Here is a 21,542-nt window from a genome sequence, read left to right as displayed (position 1 = left end):
GAGGAAAAGGTTAAAGAGCATAGCTCAGTAAAAAAGAAAAGAAAAGAAAAAAAAAACTCCTGAAACCCTATAATACTTGGCTAAATTGGGACATATGCCCATTAATTTGGGCCTATGACAAAAAAAGGTCATTGAAAAGTAAAAAAAAACACCCCTTATCCAATTATTTTAAAAAATGTCTAATTTACCCCTTGATTAATTAGCGTTAATCGGGTGATTAATTGATGTTTAATCAAATTAAACTAAAAATTAACTAATCTTGATTCTTCATCAAAACATGAAGTTTTTTTTTTTTTTTGAAAAAAATCAAACCAGAATCGGTATATGTTCGTGCTCTCATGAACCAATTCTGGGTTGATTTTTTCGATTCACAAAAAAAAAAAAAACAGAATCTGTTTTTATAAATGTACACAAAAAACCGATTATGGGAAAGAAAAAAAATCAAACATAATTTAAATCATACTCGATCTCTGAAAATGAGTATGATTTCATACTCGATTTCAGTACGAGTATAAATTCATATACTCATTTTGAGATCGAGTATGAAATCACACTCGTTTTCAGTACGAGTATAAATTCATATACTCATTTTGAGATTGAGTATGATATCACACTCGTTTTGAAATTGTGCAAAATCATAGTCATACTCATTTTCAATTTGGGTATAACCAGAATCGGTTTACACGATACACACATAAAACCATTTATAGACATTGCAGAAGAGAAATCGGTTTATAAAAGTGCTCATGTAATCCGATTCTAACAAAAAAGGATACAGAAAAATTGGGCATTTTTTCTTACAACAATCGGTTTACTCGACACACATATAAAATCCGATTCTAACATTATACATCAACAATCGCTTTTTATAAGTGCTAATGTAATCCGATTACGGGCTAAGCAGTTATGAATTCAAATGGTACACAATCAGGCTATGTGGACATTAACATTCACCGATTCTGGTTCAAATTTCTCGAGCCACAAAACGTATCCAGGACAACCGGTCTTTGTGGGCATGAACATAAACCGTTTCTATTTGCAATCGGGTCACATGTACATTAACGTTAACCGAATTTGGTAAACCCGGAAAAGTTTGATTTCAAAATTTTCAATTTTTGAGCGATTGCATGTTACTAAAACCTAGTTTAGATTGAGAAGAAGAATCAGTTGAAGTGGAGATGAAAATAAATTTGATTTTGAATTTAGTTTTTAATTTTATGATTTTAGGTTTATGATTTTGATTTTGATTTTGGTTTTTAATTTTATGATTTGAGTTTTAAGATTTTTATTTTAATTTTTAATTTTATGATTAGGATTTAATGGGAACACATTTGTAGTATTAGTATTTGATAAAGGGTAAGTTGGTAGTTTCATCTCTTAATGATCTTTTTTGTCATGTAGTGTAGTGGGCATAGGCCCAATTTAGCCAGGCTATAATAGCCTTCGATAATAGTATACAAAAACAAATTCCATTTATCAAGCAACATAGTAGTTGGCGAATTGGACAAGGAAATCATATCAAAATCCGGATTCATGTTTGGATTATGGGTCTAGATACTCCACCAGTACCACGAAATGATGCGACAGACTCAGAGAATTTCATCTGGGTCAAGGATCTCATTGTTCAAAAAAGTAAGCAATGGGATGTTAATATAGTTCAGCGTCTGTTTGATATTGAAACAACTGAGTTAATCCTAAAAATGAGTATCCTATCTTCAACAGAAGACAAGTTCGTATGGACTCTAACGAAGAATGGTAACTTCACACTGAAATCAACATACAACCGCCTCTTCGAGATCAGTAGAGGAAACCTCCAGGCCTCTACTTTCATTCCTGGTACATGCATCAATTGGAAGGATTTTTGGAGCATTCAAGTATGGCCAAGAGTTAAACATTTCTTTTGGAAATGCTTTCTGGATATTGTTCCCACCAAAGAAAGATCAGCAAGAGTTTGTGGCTTTATGAGCAAAAAGTGTTCTCTGTGCAACCAATTCGATGAAGATCTAATGCATGTATTATTCACATGTCCCTTTTCGAAAGCTGTCTGGTTAATGGTGCCTGGTGGTTCTGTAATTCTCAATAGGAATGATGATAGCATTGCGGAAATGTTTGAGAGTTGGTGGCAAGGTCATCAACAACAAACAAGCCAAACAAGCTGGTTAACCACTGCAATGACAATCTCGTGGACTTTGTGGAATACGAGATGTGAAGTTGAATTTCAGAATACAAGGGTGGATCCAAGGGAAGTAGCTAGAAAAGCAATAAGCTTCACTAACTACATGGACAGTCTAACTGTCAAAAACCAAGTGCATAACTTTACACAGGCCTGTACAGTGATACATGCTACACAATGGAAACCACCTGCTCAAAATTTCTTAAAATTAAATTGTGATGTTTCTTACGACTCAAATACTGGTCTAACTGGTATCGTTCTGGTTTTACGTGATCATGCAGGTAAGTGGAGAGGAGGGCTCGTAAAATGCTATGCAGGAATAACAACCTCGGAGCAAGCAGAGTGTATTGCATTCAAAGATGTTGTGAGATGGAGTTTAGAGTTGCAGCTGACAACAATTATCTTGGAGACAGATCTTCAAGGAATTGATAAATACATCAACCACCGAGCACCTACCATAACATGGGAGAATGAAACCATTTTGCTCGACGCACTTGATAACTTAAAAACTATTAGGCACTGTGAATGTTATTTCGTCCCAAAAAAGTATAATAAAGTTGCCGATAAGCTTCCCAAATTCAACAACAAATTTAGAGTAACTAGTGTTTAGCTAGACAGTCCACGTAGCGTCGTTGAGGGTTATCTTTTGTGTGACATTTCTCCAGTCAATTAATAAAACTTCTTATTTGCATCAAAAAAAAATAATATTATTAATAATAAACACGTCCACTGACTCCACTCTTGCTTTTCTGTATGTACCTACCTCACCTACGCCATAGTGTTGGTCCATATACGTGCAATCATAATAGCCCACGAGCATCCACTTACTATTAAATACTGAACGTCCAATTCACACCGTTCATTTTAAATTTTTAATTCATTTTGTTTGTATTCTTGTTCTATGTTAAATTTTCTAACACAGTATAAGTATTGTTTTAGCTTAAGCTTTTGCTCGGCTCAATGCATCTTTTGTCGGGGAGCTTTTAAGGTTAGGAGATGGATCTTTATCGATACATCTTTTCGGTTTGTCAACAACCTACAATATATACCTTCCCCATATGAATTTCACCCAAAAGCTAGTATCTGGTTGTGCGTCAAACTCCAATTTTAAAGCCCCCAACCATGAAGAAGTTGACAGTTTGATAAGTTGGTGTGCCTTCAATAGCAAGCGGAAGTGTTTTACATACTCGATATTTTACCCAACCACCAAATTATACTGGAGTAGTAATTAGTATACTGGAGTAGTTTTTTCTTTTTTTTTTCCTTTCTTTTTCTCTTTTTTGTAACTTGTATTTATGGGAGACTTTAGAATAGGAGTCAAATAGCCAGTGAGGGAAGAGACGCCTTAACCTCTATCTGACCGTCTCTCAAGTCTCACCTACTCCCTCCCCTTTTCAAAGATAACTTGGTCCCTATTATGTCATTGATTGACATCAGATCATGAAGGAGAACTGGAGAAGGACGTTGTCGACTTTATAAACCGGCCCGACTAAATATTTTGTTACTGTGTCACTTTTTTTTTTAACTGAAAAGGGTAAAATATATTGATTGACATTAGATCAGGAAGGAGAAGGACGTTGTCACACAAGGTGACAAGAATACAACAGCTCAAGGAAGAGCATACAAAAATGATGTCAAGGACAGTTCACAAAAGCATCCACTTACAAATTAAAGTTGAAAGAAAAAAACCATTAAAAGTCTTGGTATGAATCAACCAATTGAACATTATGCACTTAACTGCAATGATAAGTTTCAAACTATTCCTGAATTTATTCGCGAAGCACCTGTTATTCCGTTCTTGCCAAAAAAATCCACCAAACTGCAAAAGGTAAAAGAAACCAAATTTTCCGGTTTTTGGGTCCATATTTTGTTACCTAGAAGTTATAAATTTACCAGTTTTTAGCTGTAAATATTGGTTGGATCTCCAACGGATCAAACTCTCTGTTGTGGATGCCTCCATTTCTTTGGAATCTGTTAATCTCTTAATAGTTTTCTCAGACGGAGTCGAACATTTGACAAATGTTGTTTTGATTTGTGTTGTTAGGGGTTATCCAAACTATAATTCTTATTTATTTTATGGAGGTCTTATAAAGAACGCGCGATTGCAGGATATAAATTACTTCCCCCAACCCATAGTGTCTGCTAAGGGGTGATTTTTGGGTATGAAAATACTAAAATACCTTTTGGTTAATTAAAAAATATTATGAAAAGACTATTATACCCTTCCCACACAAACTTAAAATCAGTTATCCCCCATTTCTATTTTGTTCCGGCACACTCTTAGGGTTAGGGTTTCCGGAAAAAAAAATTCTTCATCTTCTTCATCGTTCTTTATCCGTTCTTCATCGACGATTAATCGTCGATTCAAAAATTTCTTCGTCGATTAACCAACCCGAATCATAACCATGCCTCCACTAAAGAAACCAAATGCCCAGTCGAAGTCAAAATCGATTGCTCAACAAAAATTAGAACAAAGGCTTGCTTTGATTGCTCAAGAGCAAGAGGAAGAAGAACTCGGACAATCAACCTCTCGTAAACATGGCTTCTGTGGGAAGGTAAGTGCTTCTGAACTAGTTTATAAGTGTTTTAATCGATTTAAGGAAATGAGTTTTGGTTAGAATCGCGAACCCTAACTCAAACAGTTTAGTTTCAGTGTGTACCGACATTGAATTTAGTATGAATACGATGTCGGTATTGAATTACGACATTCAATCTAGAATGAAGGCAACGCCGGTAGACTGTCACGGCGTTAAATTTGGTATGAAACCAATGCCGGTACTGATGCTAAAAATCACCTGAAACTGAATGTTATGTACCGGCACTGAAATTAGGTTGAATGCTATGCCGGTAGTGCGTTACGGCATTGGTTTACATTTATTCGTCTCTTTAGCCCAAGCAATTGCTTCCTTTGGATCTTTTATTCCCTACATAAGGACAAAAATGGGAGATTACAAGGTTCATTACAAGCAATATTCAAGATACCAGGTGAAAAGAATTCTTTGGTAACATACCGGAGGCATTTTATAGTATTCCGACGTATCCCGACCGAGCGGTTTTGCATTTGTTGGATCAATATATGTCACAACCTAAGGATTGAATGAAAATAAAATAAATTAGGTCCAACAAATAAAATCAAATACTATGCCGGTAAACACTTCCGGCATGCTCGATCACAGTCCCGGCATAGTCGAACTGCACTGAAACTGAAGACAATTTTGATAGGCTTCCGGCATAAACATTTTATTTGAAATCAATGCCGGAAACACAAGTGTCGGCATGCTCGTAAACTAAGTGACAACGCCGGTATATGGTTCCGGCGTAACCAATATTTAATATACCATGCGGGCTTTTATCTTTGGAAAACACTCCTTCATGTATGTTTTTTTTTGTAGGTACCGGCATGGTAACGTTAAAATTTAACAATGCCGGCGACAATGTTTGCATGCTCGTTATCTATGATTTTATGCCGGTACGCAGTTCCAGCCTTGTAGTTAATTAAATCACTATGCCGGTATTTAGCTTTGGAAGACACTGCTTCCTGTATGTTTTTCATGCAGTACCGGCATGGTAACCTTATAATTTAGCCATGTCGGTAGCATATTCCGTGGTAGGTGAAAATTAACTTTTGTACCGGCATAGCTTTTTGGTTGCGTACTATGCCGGCTTTAGTTTCAAAATGGGGGATATCGAGCTTCCGGCAGGGGCGTAGTATGAATTCCATGCAGGTATTGAAGGTTCCGGGATTGTATTCATACCGCGGCCATGCCGGTACCGAGCTTATTCAACAACATAAATGGTGGATTCAAAGAAAAAAAATCAAATTTTCAACCTATTCGCAGCTTTACCTGAGTATTGGGAGTGTTTATATGTTGAACTAGTTTACTCTCTTGGGTTGGTTCTTCACGAAACACTTCATGCTCATAAAAATCATGATTCAAAGGTGTTGGTTCCACAAAAACTTGCAATTGTGAGTTGTTGTCATTAGCTGAAGATTCAAGATATGTTCCTTGTTGTAGTTGAGCCAAAGATTCAGCAGCAGCAATTCTCTCTTCACAATCATCCTCTCCCCCAAAAAAGTTCCCTCTCAAATATTTTTCCCCTCCTTCTACTCTCACCTCACTCACCCAAACACAAATAATAATACACACTAATCATTTATCAAACATCTTATGATTTTACTAACTATTATTAATCACTAATCAGGATCAGTGAGGGGTAGATTAGGAATTACTTTAAATGCTTAGATAAGGGGTGACCCTGATTGGATATTTGGATCCTTTTTTTTCCCTTTTCCTATATCCCCCAATTGGGGATTCCTTATAGAGACCTTTATTTAGGAGGTTTTAAAAAGCAAAGTCAAATTCCAATCAATTATTTATCAAAATATTTAAAATTTTATTTATATTTAGTAATTTATGCTATCTTATGAATTATAGGCTGATCAGAATACTAGGTACTTGTATAGTTGTGTTACATAAAAATGCTTGGGCTTCAAGTTTCTAATAATTGAGTTGGTCAGACACTTCATAGCAGTACCAAGAGGTATAACGTCGAAATTCCATTTGCAACGGGGTAAATTTTGTATTTCTTTGCCTAGTTACTTTTGATTGTCAAAGGAAAAAGATTGAGAGAGATTTATTTGTTGTTGGGAAATTTATTTTAAATATTGTGGTTTTGGATCGTAATGTGCCAACAACTAATTTGTTGTTCTGTTGGAAACCTTTCATTTTTCACTGAGAGCTTTGTGCTTTGTAAACGGGTAGCACTGATGCAGACACCATCACACGAACACGATACATACATGGATACGAACAAATTAAATTCTTAAAAAAACAGAATACAGACATGTTATGAAATGAGTGATATTTTTTATTAAAGTGAATATATTATGAATATAATTTCTCAACGATGCTGATAAATTGTTGACAAAATAGCAAATCTATTTAAGATCAAGTACATATGCCAATAAAATACATATAAAAATAATCAGCCATTTACGGTATACATTCACATCAAAATAGTATGTAACAAATGCGATGTGTCTGACACGGAAAAGCCTGTTTCAAGTGTCGGACGCGAACATATGACCATGTTAAGCGCATAACTTTGTAATCTCTTTTGAATTTATATTCACCTTTTCACTTCAAAAACACCGACACATCTTCTGGTAAAAGTGATTTATGCTTTAAAAAAAAGGTATTGTCCGTTACCTTCCCTGCAGAGATTGGTATTTCATGTTACCTCCCCTCATAAATAAAATTAGCAAAACCTCATTTAGTTAACTGTTCCGTCCAGATCCCAGTTAGCTGAGTCAACAGTTGTGTACATGTGGCAGATTTCTTTTTGTGAAATACCCAAAATATCCTCACCTTCTCTGATTTATTCAATCCATTTAATCACGTTTCTTATGTTCCTTCTTCACTGCCTATAAAAATTTCAGTGTTTCAAGATCCAGACTTAGGAAAAACCAAACTAAGCTGAAGTTTCTTCAATTAATTATCGTTATTAGAGAGTTTTGGAAGCAAAAGAAGGGACAGTTTAGGTTGTAGCTAATTTGACAAAGGATTTGGTTTGGGGCTTTCCTTTTAGGTTTTGGAAGAGACATGGGATAATAAAAAAAAGAAAACAATATCAACAGAGGAAAAAGAAAGGTTGACATAAATAAGGAACGTGGGACCGTTATAGTTGCTTTTAGGTAATGAATAATGAAATCATTCAATAGTTCCTGATTTGATCCTATGTTTTTTTCTCTTTAACTGAATACTTGATTGAAATTTGCATATATATATATAGTAAAACCTCTATATAAGAATACTCTATAACGGAATAAATTTCATAAATGAATAAAAAACTCTAGTCCAGAACAATTGAGACTAGAGTTTAAATTAGAAATTTGGGATTTTCTATTAAATGGTTCAACTGTTCAGTTTGGGTTTTTCATTTGGGGTACGGACAATTGAGTGAATTAAACTAGAAATTAGATTTTTTTTTTTTTATCAACTGACTAGAAATTAGATGAATCAATCATTGTTGGATGATGATAGGTACATGGAATTTCGGCGATGAACCGAAATCATTCTAAATTAATAGCAAATCAAGGACATTGTTTTGATAATTATGTTTTTGGATATCTGTAGAAGTTGATAGGTATGGAATTAAATGTCTCATATATAACCTACAAGTAGTTGTAATTGTTATTGTGTTCATAGTTTTTATATTAAACACCGTCTTATCATTGTTGGAGAAGATCACTACGGTGTCGAAATCGTGGATTTTATTATTTCAATTGACCAAATTCGAGAATTTTCGAAGGTACTTTTCTTCTAAATATAATGTCATTTTGTAAAATGCAAGCATACCAGTGTTCTTTTTAATAGCAGCTATATTATGCTCGAGAAAGAAGTTGATAGATTTTTTTCTCTACCTCCACCGCTAAAACCACCTCCACCTTCGACACTGTCTTCTCCACCAACCACCTCCTCTGGCACCGTCTCCCCCTCTGTCCAGCTTTCAGTTGGTCTATACTTATACCGTTAACATTTATTTGTTTTTTCCACGTGTACATAACTGCTGACTCAGATAACTGAGATCTGAACGGAATCGTTTACTAAATGAGGTTTTGCTAATTTTATTCCTGTAGAAAGAGGTAATGCAAATTACCAATATTTACACAGGAGGTAATAAAATAAAATAAAATAATGATTTTCAGAGAAAAGATAAACTACGAAATGGACAACATGGCTCCAAGGAAGATCCGATTCTATTTTAAGATGTGAAAACTACAGCCAAACCCATTTTACAGATTTCTTCCACTGTGAAACCCACGCTCGGAAAAGTTCAGGTGCGCACCCACTTTTTGGGGTAAAATTTCTCCCACACCCAGAATTTCTAAAATTGTTTCTTATGGAGTTATTACGAGATAAATGGTCTAGTTATTATGGAGTTAGCATTTTGATTTTTCTTCCACCGGAACTTTCTTTGGATGGGTTTCTGAGTTCCTTATCATTCTTGTGGAGTCACTAGAGGGGTTCTATATTAGAGTTTTAAAATGCCGGGTTTCAGCCAAATTTCTATAGTTTCAAAATGGGAACCCTTTCAATATCTTTGATGCATAAAGTTCTGTAATGAGAGGAGAGTTTATAATAAGCCCAGGAAGTGTTCGATGAAATTGCTAACAGAGATTTGGACTTTAGTTTCCTGATGCGTTTACTGTTTTGAGGTTGTGCAAGCATAAGCGAAGGAGGGACGACTCAAATGTTAGAGCCTAGAGAAATTGTGTCTTAGAGATTTGGCTCCAAATGATGTTGCATAAGTTAAACTGTAATGGCTGATGGGCACCGTAAAGAAAAATAATATTGAGGTAGCAATTCAAATGTACTTGGTTAGAATTTAAGACCGATCATTACCCTTCATCTTCCATGTTATTAATGCAGTCTACATGGTGTTTTTCATAACGGTTGCATAACACGTTATGCAACTATTTTTTCTTAGTGTTGAAACCAACAAAAAATAAGGTTGCATAACTTGTCATGCACCTACAATAATATCTAGATAACATGTTATGCACTCGTGAAAATGGTGCATAACAGGTTATGCATCTGAAAATATGACTACATAATGCATTATGCATCGAGAAAATTGTTGCACAATCTTTTATGCATCGAGAAAATAGATGCATAACCTGATATGCAGATGCATAATTTGTTATGCAGTCGAGAAAACGGTTGCATAATTCGTTATGCGTCTGCAGAATGTGTTATGCATCTTTTTTGGTGGCTGCATAATGGTTATGTAGTCAGTTTTCGAAATTTTGCCTAAAATGATGATGACTTCCGATTTTTTCGTGAAAAATAAAATTTTGATATTGTTATTTGTACTCGTTGCGTAGCTCTCTTAAAAAGATTTTCAACGATATAAAATTTGTAAAATTCCGAGGCGCGGACTTTTAGATATGTTATATCCAAGTTTCCTTGCCAATTATACCCTTGATGCATAACCCGTCATGCGGATGCATAATACGTCATGCAGACATTTTTAATAATTTCATATAATTATGGGTGTCACGGTACCTAAAATTAATTGTGGTCTGACAATGAGAATTTTTTTTTTTTTGGGCTAGGCCTAATTTTCCCTTTTAAGATTCATTGTTATTTAAAGAAAAATTAAAGGACTCTTTTGTCTTTTGGTCCTAGGAAGTCCCATCTTCTATGCATCTTCGCCTCTACTATATCAGAGTAGCCTCCCTTGACGAATCTCTTATAACAATATCTCTGTTTTTCGCTAAAAAGCTCCAAGCTCCAAATACAGATGGCAATGGCAGCAACATCTTCAAACTCACTTCTTCTCAAAAACCCTAATCTTCCCTCAAATGGTTTCTCGCTAAAAAACCCAACAACCAAACTCACCTTCCCATCTAACCATTTCACAGCTCAAACTCGTTTAAACAAATCAATCTCAATCACCTGTGCAGCAACTCAAACTAAAGATCTCTCAACAAACAATTCTACAACCCCATCTCAAGATCGAGTTTTCAATTTCGCAGCAGGACCAGCAACTCTTCCCGAAAATGTTTTAAAGAAAGCTGAATCTGAACTTGTCAATTGGAGAAATTCTGGCATGAGCGTTATGGAAATGAGTCACAGAGGTAAAGATTTCGTTTCGATTATTGAAAAAGCCGAATCAGATCTACGAACCCTATTGAATATTCCTTCAGATTATGCTGTTTTGTTCTTACAAGGAGGTGCAACTACCCAGTTTGCTTCTATTCCTTTGAACCTTTGTAACCCTAATGACTCTGTTGATTATATTGTTACTGGATCTTGGGGTGATAAAGCTTTCAAAGAAGCTCAAAAGTATTGTAAACCTAATGTGATTTGGTCTGGGAAATCTGAAAAGTATACAAAAATTCCATCTTTTGATGATTTGAAACAAAACCCAGATGCTAAGTATTTGCATATTTGTGCCAATGAGACTATTCATGGTGTTGAATTCAAAGATTACCCAACACCCAAGAACAAAGATGGGATTTTGATTGCAGATATGTCTTCTAATTTCTGTTCTAAACCTGTCGATGTATCGAAATTTGGGATAATTTACGCCGGAGCGCAGAAAAATGTTGGTCCTTCAGGGGTTACTATTGTGATTATTAGGAAGGATCTTATTGGTAATGCACAAGAGATTACACCAGTGATGCTTGATTATAAGATCCATGCTGAAAACAATTCATTGTATAATACTCCACCCTGTTATGGAATTTATATGTGTGGATTGGTCTTCGAGGACCTCGTGAACCAAGGTGGTTTGGTTGAGGTTGAGAAGAGAAATATGAAGAAGGCAGAGATTCTTTATAATGCTATTGATGGGAGTGGAGGGTTTTACAGATGCCCAGTTGAGAAATCAGTTAGATCGTTAATGAATGTACCATTTACTTTGGAGAAGTCAGAGCTTGAAGCTGAGTTCATTAAGGAAGCTACCAAAGAAAAGATGGTTCAGTTGAAGGGTCATAGATCAGTTGGAGGAATGCGAGCTTCCATCTATAATGCAATGCCGTTACCAGGAGTTGAGAAATTGGTTGCTTTTATGAAGAATTTCCAGTCTAGGCATGCTTGAGCTTGATCGATGAAGGCAATGTTTTCTGAAACACTCTTAGATTTTGCTTTGAAGTTTTAGTTGCTTCCTTTGTCTTCGTTTATTCTTGTTTATCTTTCTTGATCTTTTTACTGTTAAATTTTGGTTTGGCATTATAAGCGCTTCAATAGTATTGCATCGTGTGGGCTTGGTTGTAGTCAATTTTCATTTGGGTGATTGTAAAATCTCCGTTATCAAGTTCGTACAAGATAAATCAATGTTACAAGTTAGTTTTGTTTCTCAGTATCATTCGTTGTTTTTGGATTTAATTGCATATTCACACATGAGAAATTGTAGTTAAATTACATTATGTGCTGTAGCCTTGTAGGTTGCCTGTTGATCTGCAATGTCTTGGTTAGTTAGACCTTTATACAGGTTTTTCAGCTTCGTGTCATTCTGGAAGAGCTCTTGGAATCTGAAAATTATAGTTGCTTCTCAGCTCTCAAGGAAATTGTAACTCAGTTTTTGGTTTCAGTCTCATAAGACCTTACTGTTATGTAGACTCGTCTCCTTTGATATTGTTCATGTTTGTGGTATATTTCTAGCTCACCCACATAAAGGGCAGTTGCAGTAACACCTGCGAAGTACTCGGTAAAAGGGTTCATCTTTGATTGCAGAGTATTGTTATCCACAAGGGAACATCGTAAGTACTGGATGCTGAAATCAAGAGCCGATTTCCAGTTCCAGGACCATATATCTGGTACAGAGAACATCTATCATATCTAAACTTAAATAGTACCATATATATCTGAATGTCACCAATGAAGGGAAACCTAAAACATCTACTGTGTCACCATATCTGAAATGGGATTTAAACCGACATAAATAGAGATCCAATTGATCTGAAAGGCACTGTATCCATTGAACGTGGAACTCACTGGCTCACACTCACAGGATGCATTACTCGCAGTACAGGTTAAAAGAGAGAAGCAGGAGACGAAAAAGAGTGCGATGAACATGATGGTGTCCAGTTTTGGGTTCCAAAACCACCACCCTCAACCCACACGCTACGGGAAGCAAAAATCTTGTGTGCTCCTCATCCACCAACCAAACAAATTTGCAGAAGAAATTTTTAACACCACCTTTGCACGTGTATTTCACACCAAACCAGAAATCTTTATTATTTTCTCTTTCCTCTCTCTTTTACACTCTATAACGTCTTCCAGAAGCCTACCTCATTCACCTCGCCAACCCTTCACGAAACCAACGTGCTCTCCCCCCCCCCCCCCCCCCCCCCCCCCCTTCATATTATAACTTACCATCTTCCTCATAATTTATCTTTCTTTCTTTCTTTGCCATTTTCTTGTTGCATTTAGTACGCCATTGAGATATGGATGAGCATCAAGGTGATGACAACTCTGGCATGCCACCACCCGAGGGTACCCGACGTGGTGGCATGGGTAAACGTGTTGCACCCCCTTTCTCATCAGCTACTAGTGCACCGTGTGGAGCATGCAAGTTCTTGCGGAGGAAATGCATCAGTGGTTGTATATTTGCGCCTTACTTTGGATCAGATCAAGGTGCAGCTCGCTTTGCTGCTGTACACAAGGTTTTTGGCGCTAGTAATGTTTCCAAGCTGTTATTGCATATACCTTTGAATCAGCGACATGATGCAGTCATTACCATATCATATGAAGCTCAAGCAAGGTTATCTGATCCAATATATGGATGTGTTTCTACCATACTTGCTTTGCAACAACAGGTTAATCAAATCTCATCCCAGCTTTACCCGCCAACGACTTGAATTTGTTTTATCTTCTTTTCTTTCTGTTTCGTTGTTATCGTCTGAATATTTCATATTGAGAAATAAAATCCAAGATTTTCTATTTTAGTTGCATTCCTTATATTTAATCAGGTGGCATCGTTGCAAGCGGAACTCTCCATGGTGCAGTCACAGCTTCTCAGTAGTAGGCTGGCAGTTGCAAATGCACTTCAAAGTTCTCAGCAACAACAGCAGGTTGCAGTGTTGCAGCCAGCCTATTCGAACAACTCATCTTCCTCCAACAACCTAGTTAACTTGACTAGTACCTTCCCATCAAACTTCGATCTCACTGGTGAAACAGTTCCCTCAGGGAGTTTGATCAACAAGACATTCCAGCAGTCTGTGCCGCCAATTCAAGATGAGGAGGAGGATGAAGAAGAGAGCAGGCATCCTGTCATTTTCACAAACCAGATACTAAACAGGAAGTAGATAAGAGCAAGTTATGTTATCTATTAGTTTGAGAGAGTGAGAGAGGGTTGAATGTTGAGATGCCCTGTACTAAGGTCCAAAATGACCACTTAGCTGATCCATAAAACCAGTTTACACTACAGAAGTATAACCCCCTTTTTTTTTCTCTTAAAATTTCTCTGACCATCTATACTAAAATCACTTATACTAGAATCGGAGACCCAAAACTACTATAACATTGTTGGCCAATCAAATGCCAACTAATTGACGGTTAGGATACTATGGGACAGTTGACCATAACCCATCATTAAGTTTCCTCCGAAGGCAGAGCTCCTAAGCAACAAGAGCTTCCACAGAAACACTTGAGTCCATTTTGCTTGAGCATCGGTTCCCCATAGCTAAAAGCAAGCTCTTCACCATCTAGTATGTCTCTGGAAGCGAAGAAGCAAAGCCGGGGGAACAAAGCTCCAGAACCCCGAACCAAAACCGTTGACAAGTTGCCACCGTCACAGGAATGGTTGATGAACCGTGCAGCATTGCCAACTCTAGTTGCGTCTATGTTTACTCGTAAGCATGCATTTCCAGATGGGAGGTGCTCTCTCACAACAAGAAGTGCAGAACCAAACTGACTAGTTGATGCAATGTCATCATATTTCTTTTGCCGCTTTCTAGCTTCTTGGGTAGTCAACAGTTCACCTACAAAATAAGTGAAATTAGGCACAGCCGAAGACTCATACTACCCCCCAACAGGCATGGTGTAAACAGATTGCTAAAAAAGTATGTCACAGAGTCGCATGGTATTATTGATATATAGGCAACAAATTGCGTAGATGCTACTTAAGAAATACAAGGAGATAAAACAGACAGTCACTCAAGATAAGTTCGAGAAGATGACAGCAAGAGTAATTACTGAGTTAACGAACATTGACTTAGAAGCCTGACATCCTAAGTTAATGATGATCAGTTCCAGGAAATATGGCTAAGCTAAGACTTGCGCACGAAAAATCCTTCAAGCTACAGCTATTAACATCCCGCAAATGAATAATGGACAATACTCCAAACTGGTAAGGTAACACCACATTGCACCCGAAATTTCATTCTAGTTTAGGCACAATGGAGATTGGACACAAGAGGCTCAAAACCTATTAAATCCTGTTTGGTTTGGGTACAAATAAAAAATATGTACAACATTATAAGAAATCAAAATTTACCTGCATACTCACATACAAACTCCCCGCGAGGAACAAACTGAGCTGAGTACAAACTCCAACCTTTCCTCGCATCTTTGCCAATTCTCACTTGAACGGAAACTCCTCTTTGAGTCAACCGATTCTTACACTCCACTCCACAATCACAACTCGGTCCGCACTCAGTCATCAGCCCTAATTCTGAAGAATCTGAACCCATATTAGACAATGACAAGGGTTTCAATTTCGAACATGGGCACCGGATATCTCCATTGGTATCTTCTGAACAATTCTTACAAACACAACCAGAAGTACTATCCGACATTAAACTCGTCACATTCGATCCAAATTTCATCAACGAAACCGAACTCGAAACGTTTCTTTTAGGGTTCGTTCCCCATGATTGAGATAAACAAGGAGAAGAAAAGATTTGAGAGAAAGTGTAAATGAAATAAGAGTAAGGTTCGGAATCTATAGTGTTGATAAAAGGAATCGGGTTTTTTTCAAGATTTCTAGAAGCATCTGAAACTCTTCTAATGGTAATTGATTTTGATAATGAATTAAGGGTTTTACAAGTTAATGAAATTGAAGCTAACTCTCTAGGAGATAGCCATGGAAGCACAAATTCTGCACACTCGATGAAGCTCTTGTTGTCCTCCTCTTCAGCAGAACAAGTTTTTTTGGATTCTCTCGACATCAAAAATTCCGAAATGAGAGAGTCCGCCTCGTAAATCCGATATATCACAATCGCACAAAACTACCTTGTCGGTTATAAATAACCGAGCGTATAAAATCTTTCGGTGTGTTCTGTTGGTTAAACCGACACAAACTTAGGCAGGAATTAAGTCGGTTAGGAAACCCAGGCCCACCATGAAAAATACGCTTAATAATATACGTATATGTATACGAAGAGTCGTTCTGCATTTACCTCATTTCTTGGGGTTCATACACGAAACTTGATTCATTTTCTTCTTTTCATTTCTTGAGAAAGAGAGAAAGAAAAGGAAACCCTAAATCACCTTCTACAACGGTCATTTCTAGGTATCAAATCCATCGAGATCGATTCGTACTCCTTCAAATCTCGAACGACTTGTTCGATTTTCAGGCAAAATAATCAAATCCACATCGATTAGGTTACAATTTGTAAGCATTTCTGGTCAATTCGAATTAAGGTTTTTTGTTGAGATTTTCATGAAATTGAGAGATTTTGAGGATAAATGAGGTCGGAAAGTGTAATAAACGAAAGGAATTTACAAATTTCTCCAACGAGTTCAAGGTCTGTTACAGAAACTGTAAATGGATCTCATAAATTTGTTATACAAGGGTATTCGCTAGCGAAGGGAATGGGAATTGGTAAACATATAGCAAGTGAGAATTTCACAGTTGGAGGTTATCAATGGGCGATATATTTTTATCCTGATGGGAAAAATCCAGAGGATAATTCGTCTTATGTTTCTGTTTTCATTGCGTTAGCGAGTGAAGGAGCTGATGTGAGAGCTCTTTTTGAGCTGACTTTGGTTGATCAAAGCGGGAAAGAAAAACATAAGGTTCATAGTCATTTTGATCGGTCTTTAGAAAGCGGACCTTATACGTTGAAGTATCGAGGGAGTATGTGGTATGCTTGTTTTTGTTCCTTTCATATCCTTCAATGTAGTTTATCTATTTTTTATAACCTCAATTATATTGCATTAGTATAATTTAGTCCATTGATTCAATGTTGTTACTACTTATTTGTTACAATGCCTGAAGTCACTTTTAAATTTGAGAAAAAAAGGAAATGAATGCTTTAGAAATGGAAGACATAGTATACATGCTTATCTGCCAACTATTTTTAATTATTGTGTGCTATTTGGAATATACAGTACCTACCATTGCTTAGCTTCTTTACTTTCTGCCTCGTCACTTAGCGTAAACAGTCATACAATTTGAAACAGTGAAGTTATTCTTGGATGCACACACACAAGTGCAGATTAAGCAAAGGCTATATATACACCCACTTTTGATGAATTTGACGCCTTTTAAATGAGGACTGGTGAATGTCGTGCTGATTTCTGTATCTTGGCGCAATTGTTGAATCATTGCTAATACAAGCTGATGCATTAATCTCCTCTAAACCAGCATACTTTGTCGTGCCATTTCTTTTTCAGGGGTTATAAACGCTTTTTTAGACGAGCTATGCTTGAAACATCTGATTTTCTTAAGGATGATTGCCTGAAAATTAATTGCACTGTTGGTGTAGTGGTATCAAAAGTCGACCCCTCGAGGTTACCCTCTATTGTAGTCCCAGAATCTGATATTGGATCCCATTTTGGTATGCTACTGGATAACAAGGATGGTTCAGATATTGTATTTGATGTGTCGGGAGAGAAATTCCATGCTCATAAGTTGGTATTGGCGGCTCGTTCTCCTGCATTGCGAGCCGAGTTCTTCGATGATTTAGAAGAAAATAAGCAGGAGATTGTTGTTACGGAGCTGGAACCTAAGGTCTTTAAGGTGAAAATATTCTAGGCATTCCCATGCGGGCTTTCTTATTTTCAGAGTTTATATCTGTAGGTTTACATAATTATCATTGTATGTATCCCTATTTATTCTTGTTTCTTTTGTTAAGTTTTATGTTGTATGTTGTTGACAGGCTATGTTGCACTTTATATACCGAGATACTCTTGTCGAAGATGAGGAATTGTTAGCATCAAGTTCATCTTGTGAATTTTCTGTATCTGACACATTGATTGCCAAGATATTAGCTGCTGCAGACAAGTATGGTCTGATTAGACTTAGACTAATGTGCGAGTCCTATCTTTGCAAGGATATATCCATAGGTTCTGTTGCGAGAATGCTTGCATTGGCTGATCGCTATCAAGCTGCGGAATTAAAAGCTGCCTGCCTAAAATTTGCTGCTGAAAATTTAGCAGGTATACTTGTTAGCTTTAGTTTAGGCATTTCTCCTTTATCTAGTATTTATCTTGCGAAGCAAAGACACAAGTTTCAATTTTCAAGATTACATTAACAGATTAGCCTGTGTGAGGAAAAAAAAAACTAAATATAATAAATCATAACCTTTATGCACCTTTACATTAATAATCATGTACAGTGCTCAGTTTCAAAAATACTTGTACTGTTAAACATGTATTTACTGTTATATCCATTTATCAACCTATATTTACTGTTATATCCATTTATCATGATGAGCACTTTTTTCGAATCTCTATCCACACATAATTTGTTTGTTCTCCATAAACAATTATATGTTGTCACGTGCTAATGTCCGTCTTCACATTGGTCGATAAATTGAAAGCCATCCCTTCCTCTGACTTTGGGTGTCTGATTTATGAGATAAACTCAAAAGCATCCAAGGGGTACCAAGTGCTTTGGTTAATTCAGGTGTGCTTTTTGAATTAGACATATTGGATAATGAGGTTATATAGGTTGAATCTACTAACCCTAAAGCCATATGTATGTGTGTGTATATAACTCATCACGTCCATGTTACCTAGAGTCCAAGTTTTTTCCACTTCCAGAATAAATGTCTCCACTAGTGTGGCATGCTTAACGAACTTCTCTAAAAGTCTTGAATTGGATACTTACTGTAGCAGTGAGCCTCGATTATAATATGTTTCTTAGAATCCTAATGCGACTTAAAATGAAAGCTGGCTCGGAAAATCTTCACAATTTGATGGCTAATACAGAAAACTTCTATATAAGAGTAGCCCCGGGAAACTGTGCAAACTGTTCTGATAGAAAGGTTACTTTTACAAATGTTAGACCAAGTTGGGACTTGAAGTTTTGAGTACTCTTATATGGAGATTTTACTGTATCATAATATACTTTCTCTTCTAGATTCTGGTCAGGATTTGCCTATTTTCCAGTTCTATCCTTGTCTAAATGTTGCTATCTTCTCTTTTACGAGGCATGAAATTTAGTTATTTCAACAACAAGGGTTGTTTAGTCATTATAGCGGATGCATTCCTCAGTCGCATGATTACAATTTTTTATTTTTTTATTTTTCTGATAAGCGGCTTGTGTTAGTTTCGTAACCCTGCGATGCAACATCGCTGGCTGCCTGGTTTTACTAGCTAAGTGGAAAAATTGTTTTGACTGGTTGGCTGATAAAGTAAACATTCTGTATCATAGTTGTAAGCAAAAAAAAGAAATATGTGATTATGATTGTAAGTTTTTTCATTTTTAGGTAAGTTTGTTGCTTATTCATTTTCAGAGTTTTGGTTTAGTAAAACTTATGCTTTCTATCTATCTATTTAGCAACTGTTACTTCCTCTGCCATATTTGTAATGCCTCAAATGCCGCTTTCTTATGCAGCTATAATGAGATCGGATGGGTTTGAGTATCTCAAAGAGAATTGCCCAGCGTTGCAGTCAGAAATCCTGAAGACTGTAGCTGGGTGTGAAGAGGAATGCAGCAGTGGGGGTGGAAAGAGCCGAAGTGTTTGGGCCCAGCTCTCAGACGGTGGGGATACCAGTGGAAGAAGAGTGCGGCAAAGGACGACCTGAGGTACAAGATATAGATTTCGATTCTTGTGCTTACTGAGCCTTTTTATAAATTGTGTTGACCCAAAACAAGTTAATTGAAAAACAGGACAAAAAAGAAAGTAGAAAGAGCAAATACATTCCCTTCACTGTTTCAGCCCTTCTTGTTTAGTCTTTATATGATGATGATGAAAAAGAATTGCAGTGCACAAAAGTCCCGAACATTGTGGAAGTTGTAAAATCGTTTTTGTAAAAACTGACAACAATCTCAAACTGGAAAGTGGATATTCTCACTTGTTTCACTTTTGTCTGCTCTCTCTCTCGTTTTTTTCTCTTTCTTTGTTCAGCTCCTCATGAGAATCTTGTGCATCTGTTTGTATTGGCCCTTTGCTTTGTTGTGTTTGGTTTGCATCCGAATATAATATTTTTGCACCTGGAATAATCCCCTTATCCTTAGCTATAGGGGACTTAATATAGTTGAAATATAACGAAAATGGAGATGTTCAATCCTTCCTTGTCCATGCTTATGCCCTTGCAAAGTCCACTAGGAGATTTAGTATTATTTACCTACTTACTTGCACACCTGACACCACTGGAAGAAAACAACTTTCAAACTTGGTTCCTAGAACATGGGAAAGACTTATCTCATGTCACCTATAAAGCTTTGGTGGATCTTCTGTTACTGACAAGAAGAAGCTCGCATGGGACGAGTGTTTTCAGTCCAGCCAAGATGATGCATTTCTCAAGTGGCAGATGAGACAATTAAAGAGGCAGCACATCGGCAACTCAGACTGATATCAATCTATGGGCTGGTTGAACGTGTTCTAGTTCTAGGGTTTTAGTTACATGTATTTTTAAGCAGAAATTGAGCACTCATAAGATGCTACTTATCACTCTATTTACCATCCAAACGTTTTATATCTGTAACATTTTTGAGGTGCAACATATTTTACTTGTTTTATAAAACACTAACTGAACCTTACAAACCCGAGGAAGGCTCTTGCTGCTGCACCATCTACCAAATCAGCATTCAGGAAATCAGAGGTACTAAACCCTAGAGATACATTCATTAGCAGCTGTCATCTGCTACTAAATTGCCTTCCCTGGAGGGATGCTGAAACCTAATCCTTCCAAACGAGGTAGCTAACTTCGTTGATGCCTAGGTTGCTGGTGGTCAATTGCAAGCCATCGTGGATAGTCCACACTTTAGCCATGTTGTTGAAGTTGGAGAAATGTGCTTGCAATAGGCTGCAATAAACTTCCCATCAGCTGCAGAAATGATTCCAGCAGAACTCTGTCCCTGTGGCAGTCGTACCTGAGAGAATTTATGAGACCAGAGAGGAAAGGAAAAATGGGTGATCCACAAAGTTGTGCTAAACAGGATTAACATAAGAGCAGTGGCAGAATAGATGGCTTTAGGCTCCTTTTGACACAATCGGCACAAATCAGCAATATCAAGCCCTCTATTCATAAGGTTAGTCTTGCCATGAGCAAGAAGCCAAAGAAAGTGCTTGGCACGAGAGGGACACAAGGGCTTTGCCGCATTGTAACATGCTTTAACCGAGACCTGATCATCATCATTGCTATGGCACCAGACAAGATGATCAGCAGGCGGATCTGGACTAGTGGAAGAAATAGCTTTGGTCTGGGATAAGGTGCTGACAAATTATACTGTTGATGGATTGAGATATTGGACGATAATTTGCGGTAGTCGCGCACAAATCCCTAAAGGATTGGGATAAGATTTGATAAAATATACTAAGAATTTTTACCTGCTTCCTACACACACGAGTAGTTTTGCATTCGGATTAGGCTTTGATATTACTGTCACTTGCTTAAAAAAGATTCAGGCGATTTCCAGCAGGCAAAATAATAGTAATTAAGTTTCTAAAATTGGTTTGCTG

General features: G+C 36.9%; 4 protein-coding genes across 4 annotated transcripts; 3 read left to right on the top strand and 1 right to left on the bottom strand.

Annotated features, from left to right (window-relative positions):
* Positions 1 to 10,416: 10,416 nt before the first annotated feature.
* On the top strand, positions 10,417 to 12,046 carry LOC113313445 (phosphoserine aminotransferase 2, chloroplastic-like). The gene has a single exon (XM_026562212.1). The coding sequence runs from the start codon at positions 10,481 to 10,483 to the stop codon at positions 11,780 to 11,782; it is 1,302 nt and encodes a 433-aa protein (XP_026417997.1). The 5' UTR covers positions 10,417 to 10,480; the 3' UTR covers positions 11,783 to 12,046.
* Positions 12,047 to 13,050: 1,004 nt separating this feature from the next.
* Positions 13,051 to 14,022, top strand: LOC113313448 (LOB domain-containing protein 20-like). Its single transcript, XM_026562215.1, has 2 exons — positions 13,051 to 13,502; positions 13,656 to 14,022. The coding sequence occupies exons 1-2, from the start codon at positions 13,131 to 13,133 to the stop codon at positions 13,989 to 13,991; spliced, it is 708 nt and encodes a 235-aa protein (XP_026418000.1). The 5' UTR covers positions 13,051 to 13,130; the 3' UTR covers positions 13,992 to 14,022.
* Positions 14,023 to 14,056: 34 nt separating this feature from the next.
* On the bottom strand, positions 14,057 to 15,854 carry LOC113313447 (histone-lysine N-methyltransferase SUVR3-like). The gene is made up of 2 exons (XM_026562214.1): positions 15,182 to 15,854; positions 14,057 to 14,666 (listed from the first exon to the last, which is right to left on the bottom strand). Exons 1-2 carry the CDS (start codon positions 15,852 to 15,854, stop codon positions 14,278 to 14,280), a joined length of 1,062 nt encoding a protein of 353 aa, XP_026417999.1. The 3' UTR covers positions 14,057 to 14,277.
* Positions 15,855 to 16,093: 239 nt separating this feature from the next.
* Positions 16,094 to 20,038, top strand: LOC113313446 (BTB/POZ and MATH domain-containing protein 4-like). The gene is made up of 4 exons (XM_026562213.1): positions 16,094 to 16,772; positions 17,305 to 17,650; positions 17,790 to 18,069; positions 19,472 to 20,038. The coding sequence occupies exons 1-4, from the start codon at positions 16,375 to 16,377 to the stop codon at positions 19,660 to 19,662; spliced, it is 1,215 nt and encodes a 404-aa protein (XP_026417998.1). The 5' UTR covers positions 16,094 to 16,374; the 3' UTR covers positions 19,663 to 20,038.
* Positions 20,039 to 21,542: the final 1,504 nt, after the last annotated feature.

The sequence above is a fragment of the Papaver somniferum genome, chromosome 9, assembly GCF_003573695.1.
Source record: "Papaver somniferum cultivar HN1 chromosome 9, ASM357369v1, whole genome shotgun sequence".
Taxonomy (NCBI): Eukaryota; Viridiplantae; Streptophyta; class Magnoliopsida; order Ranunculales; family Papaveraceae; genus Papaver; species Papaver somniferum.
Note: the sequence above shows the minus strand (reverse complement) of the source record. Positions and strands in the feature narration are given on the sequence as shown.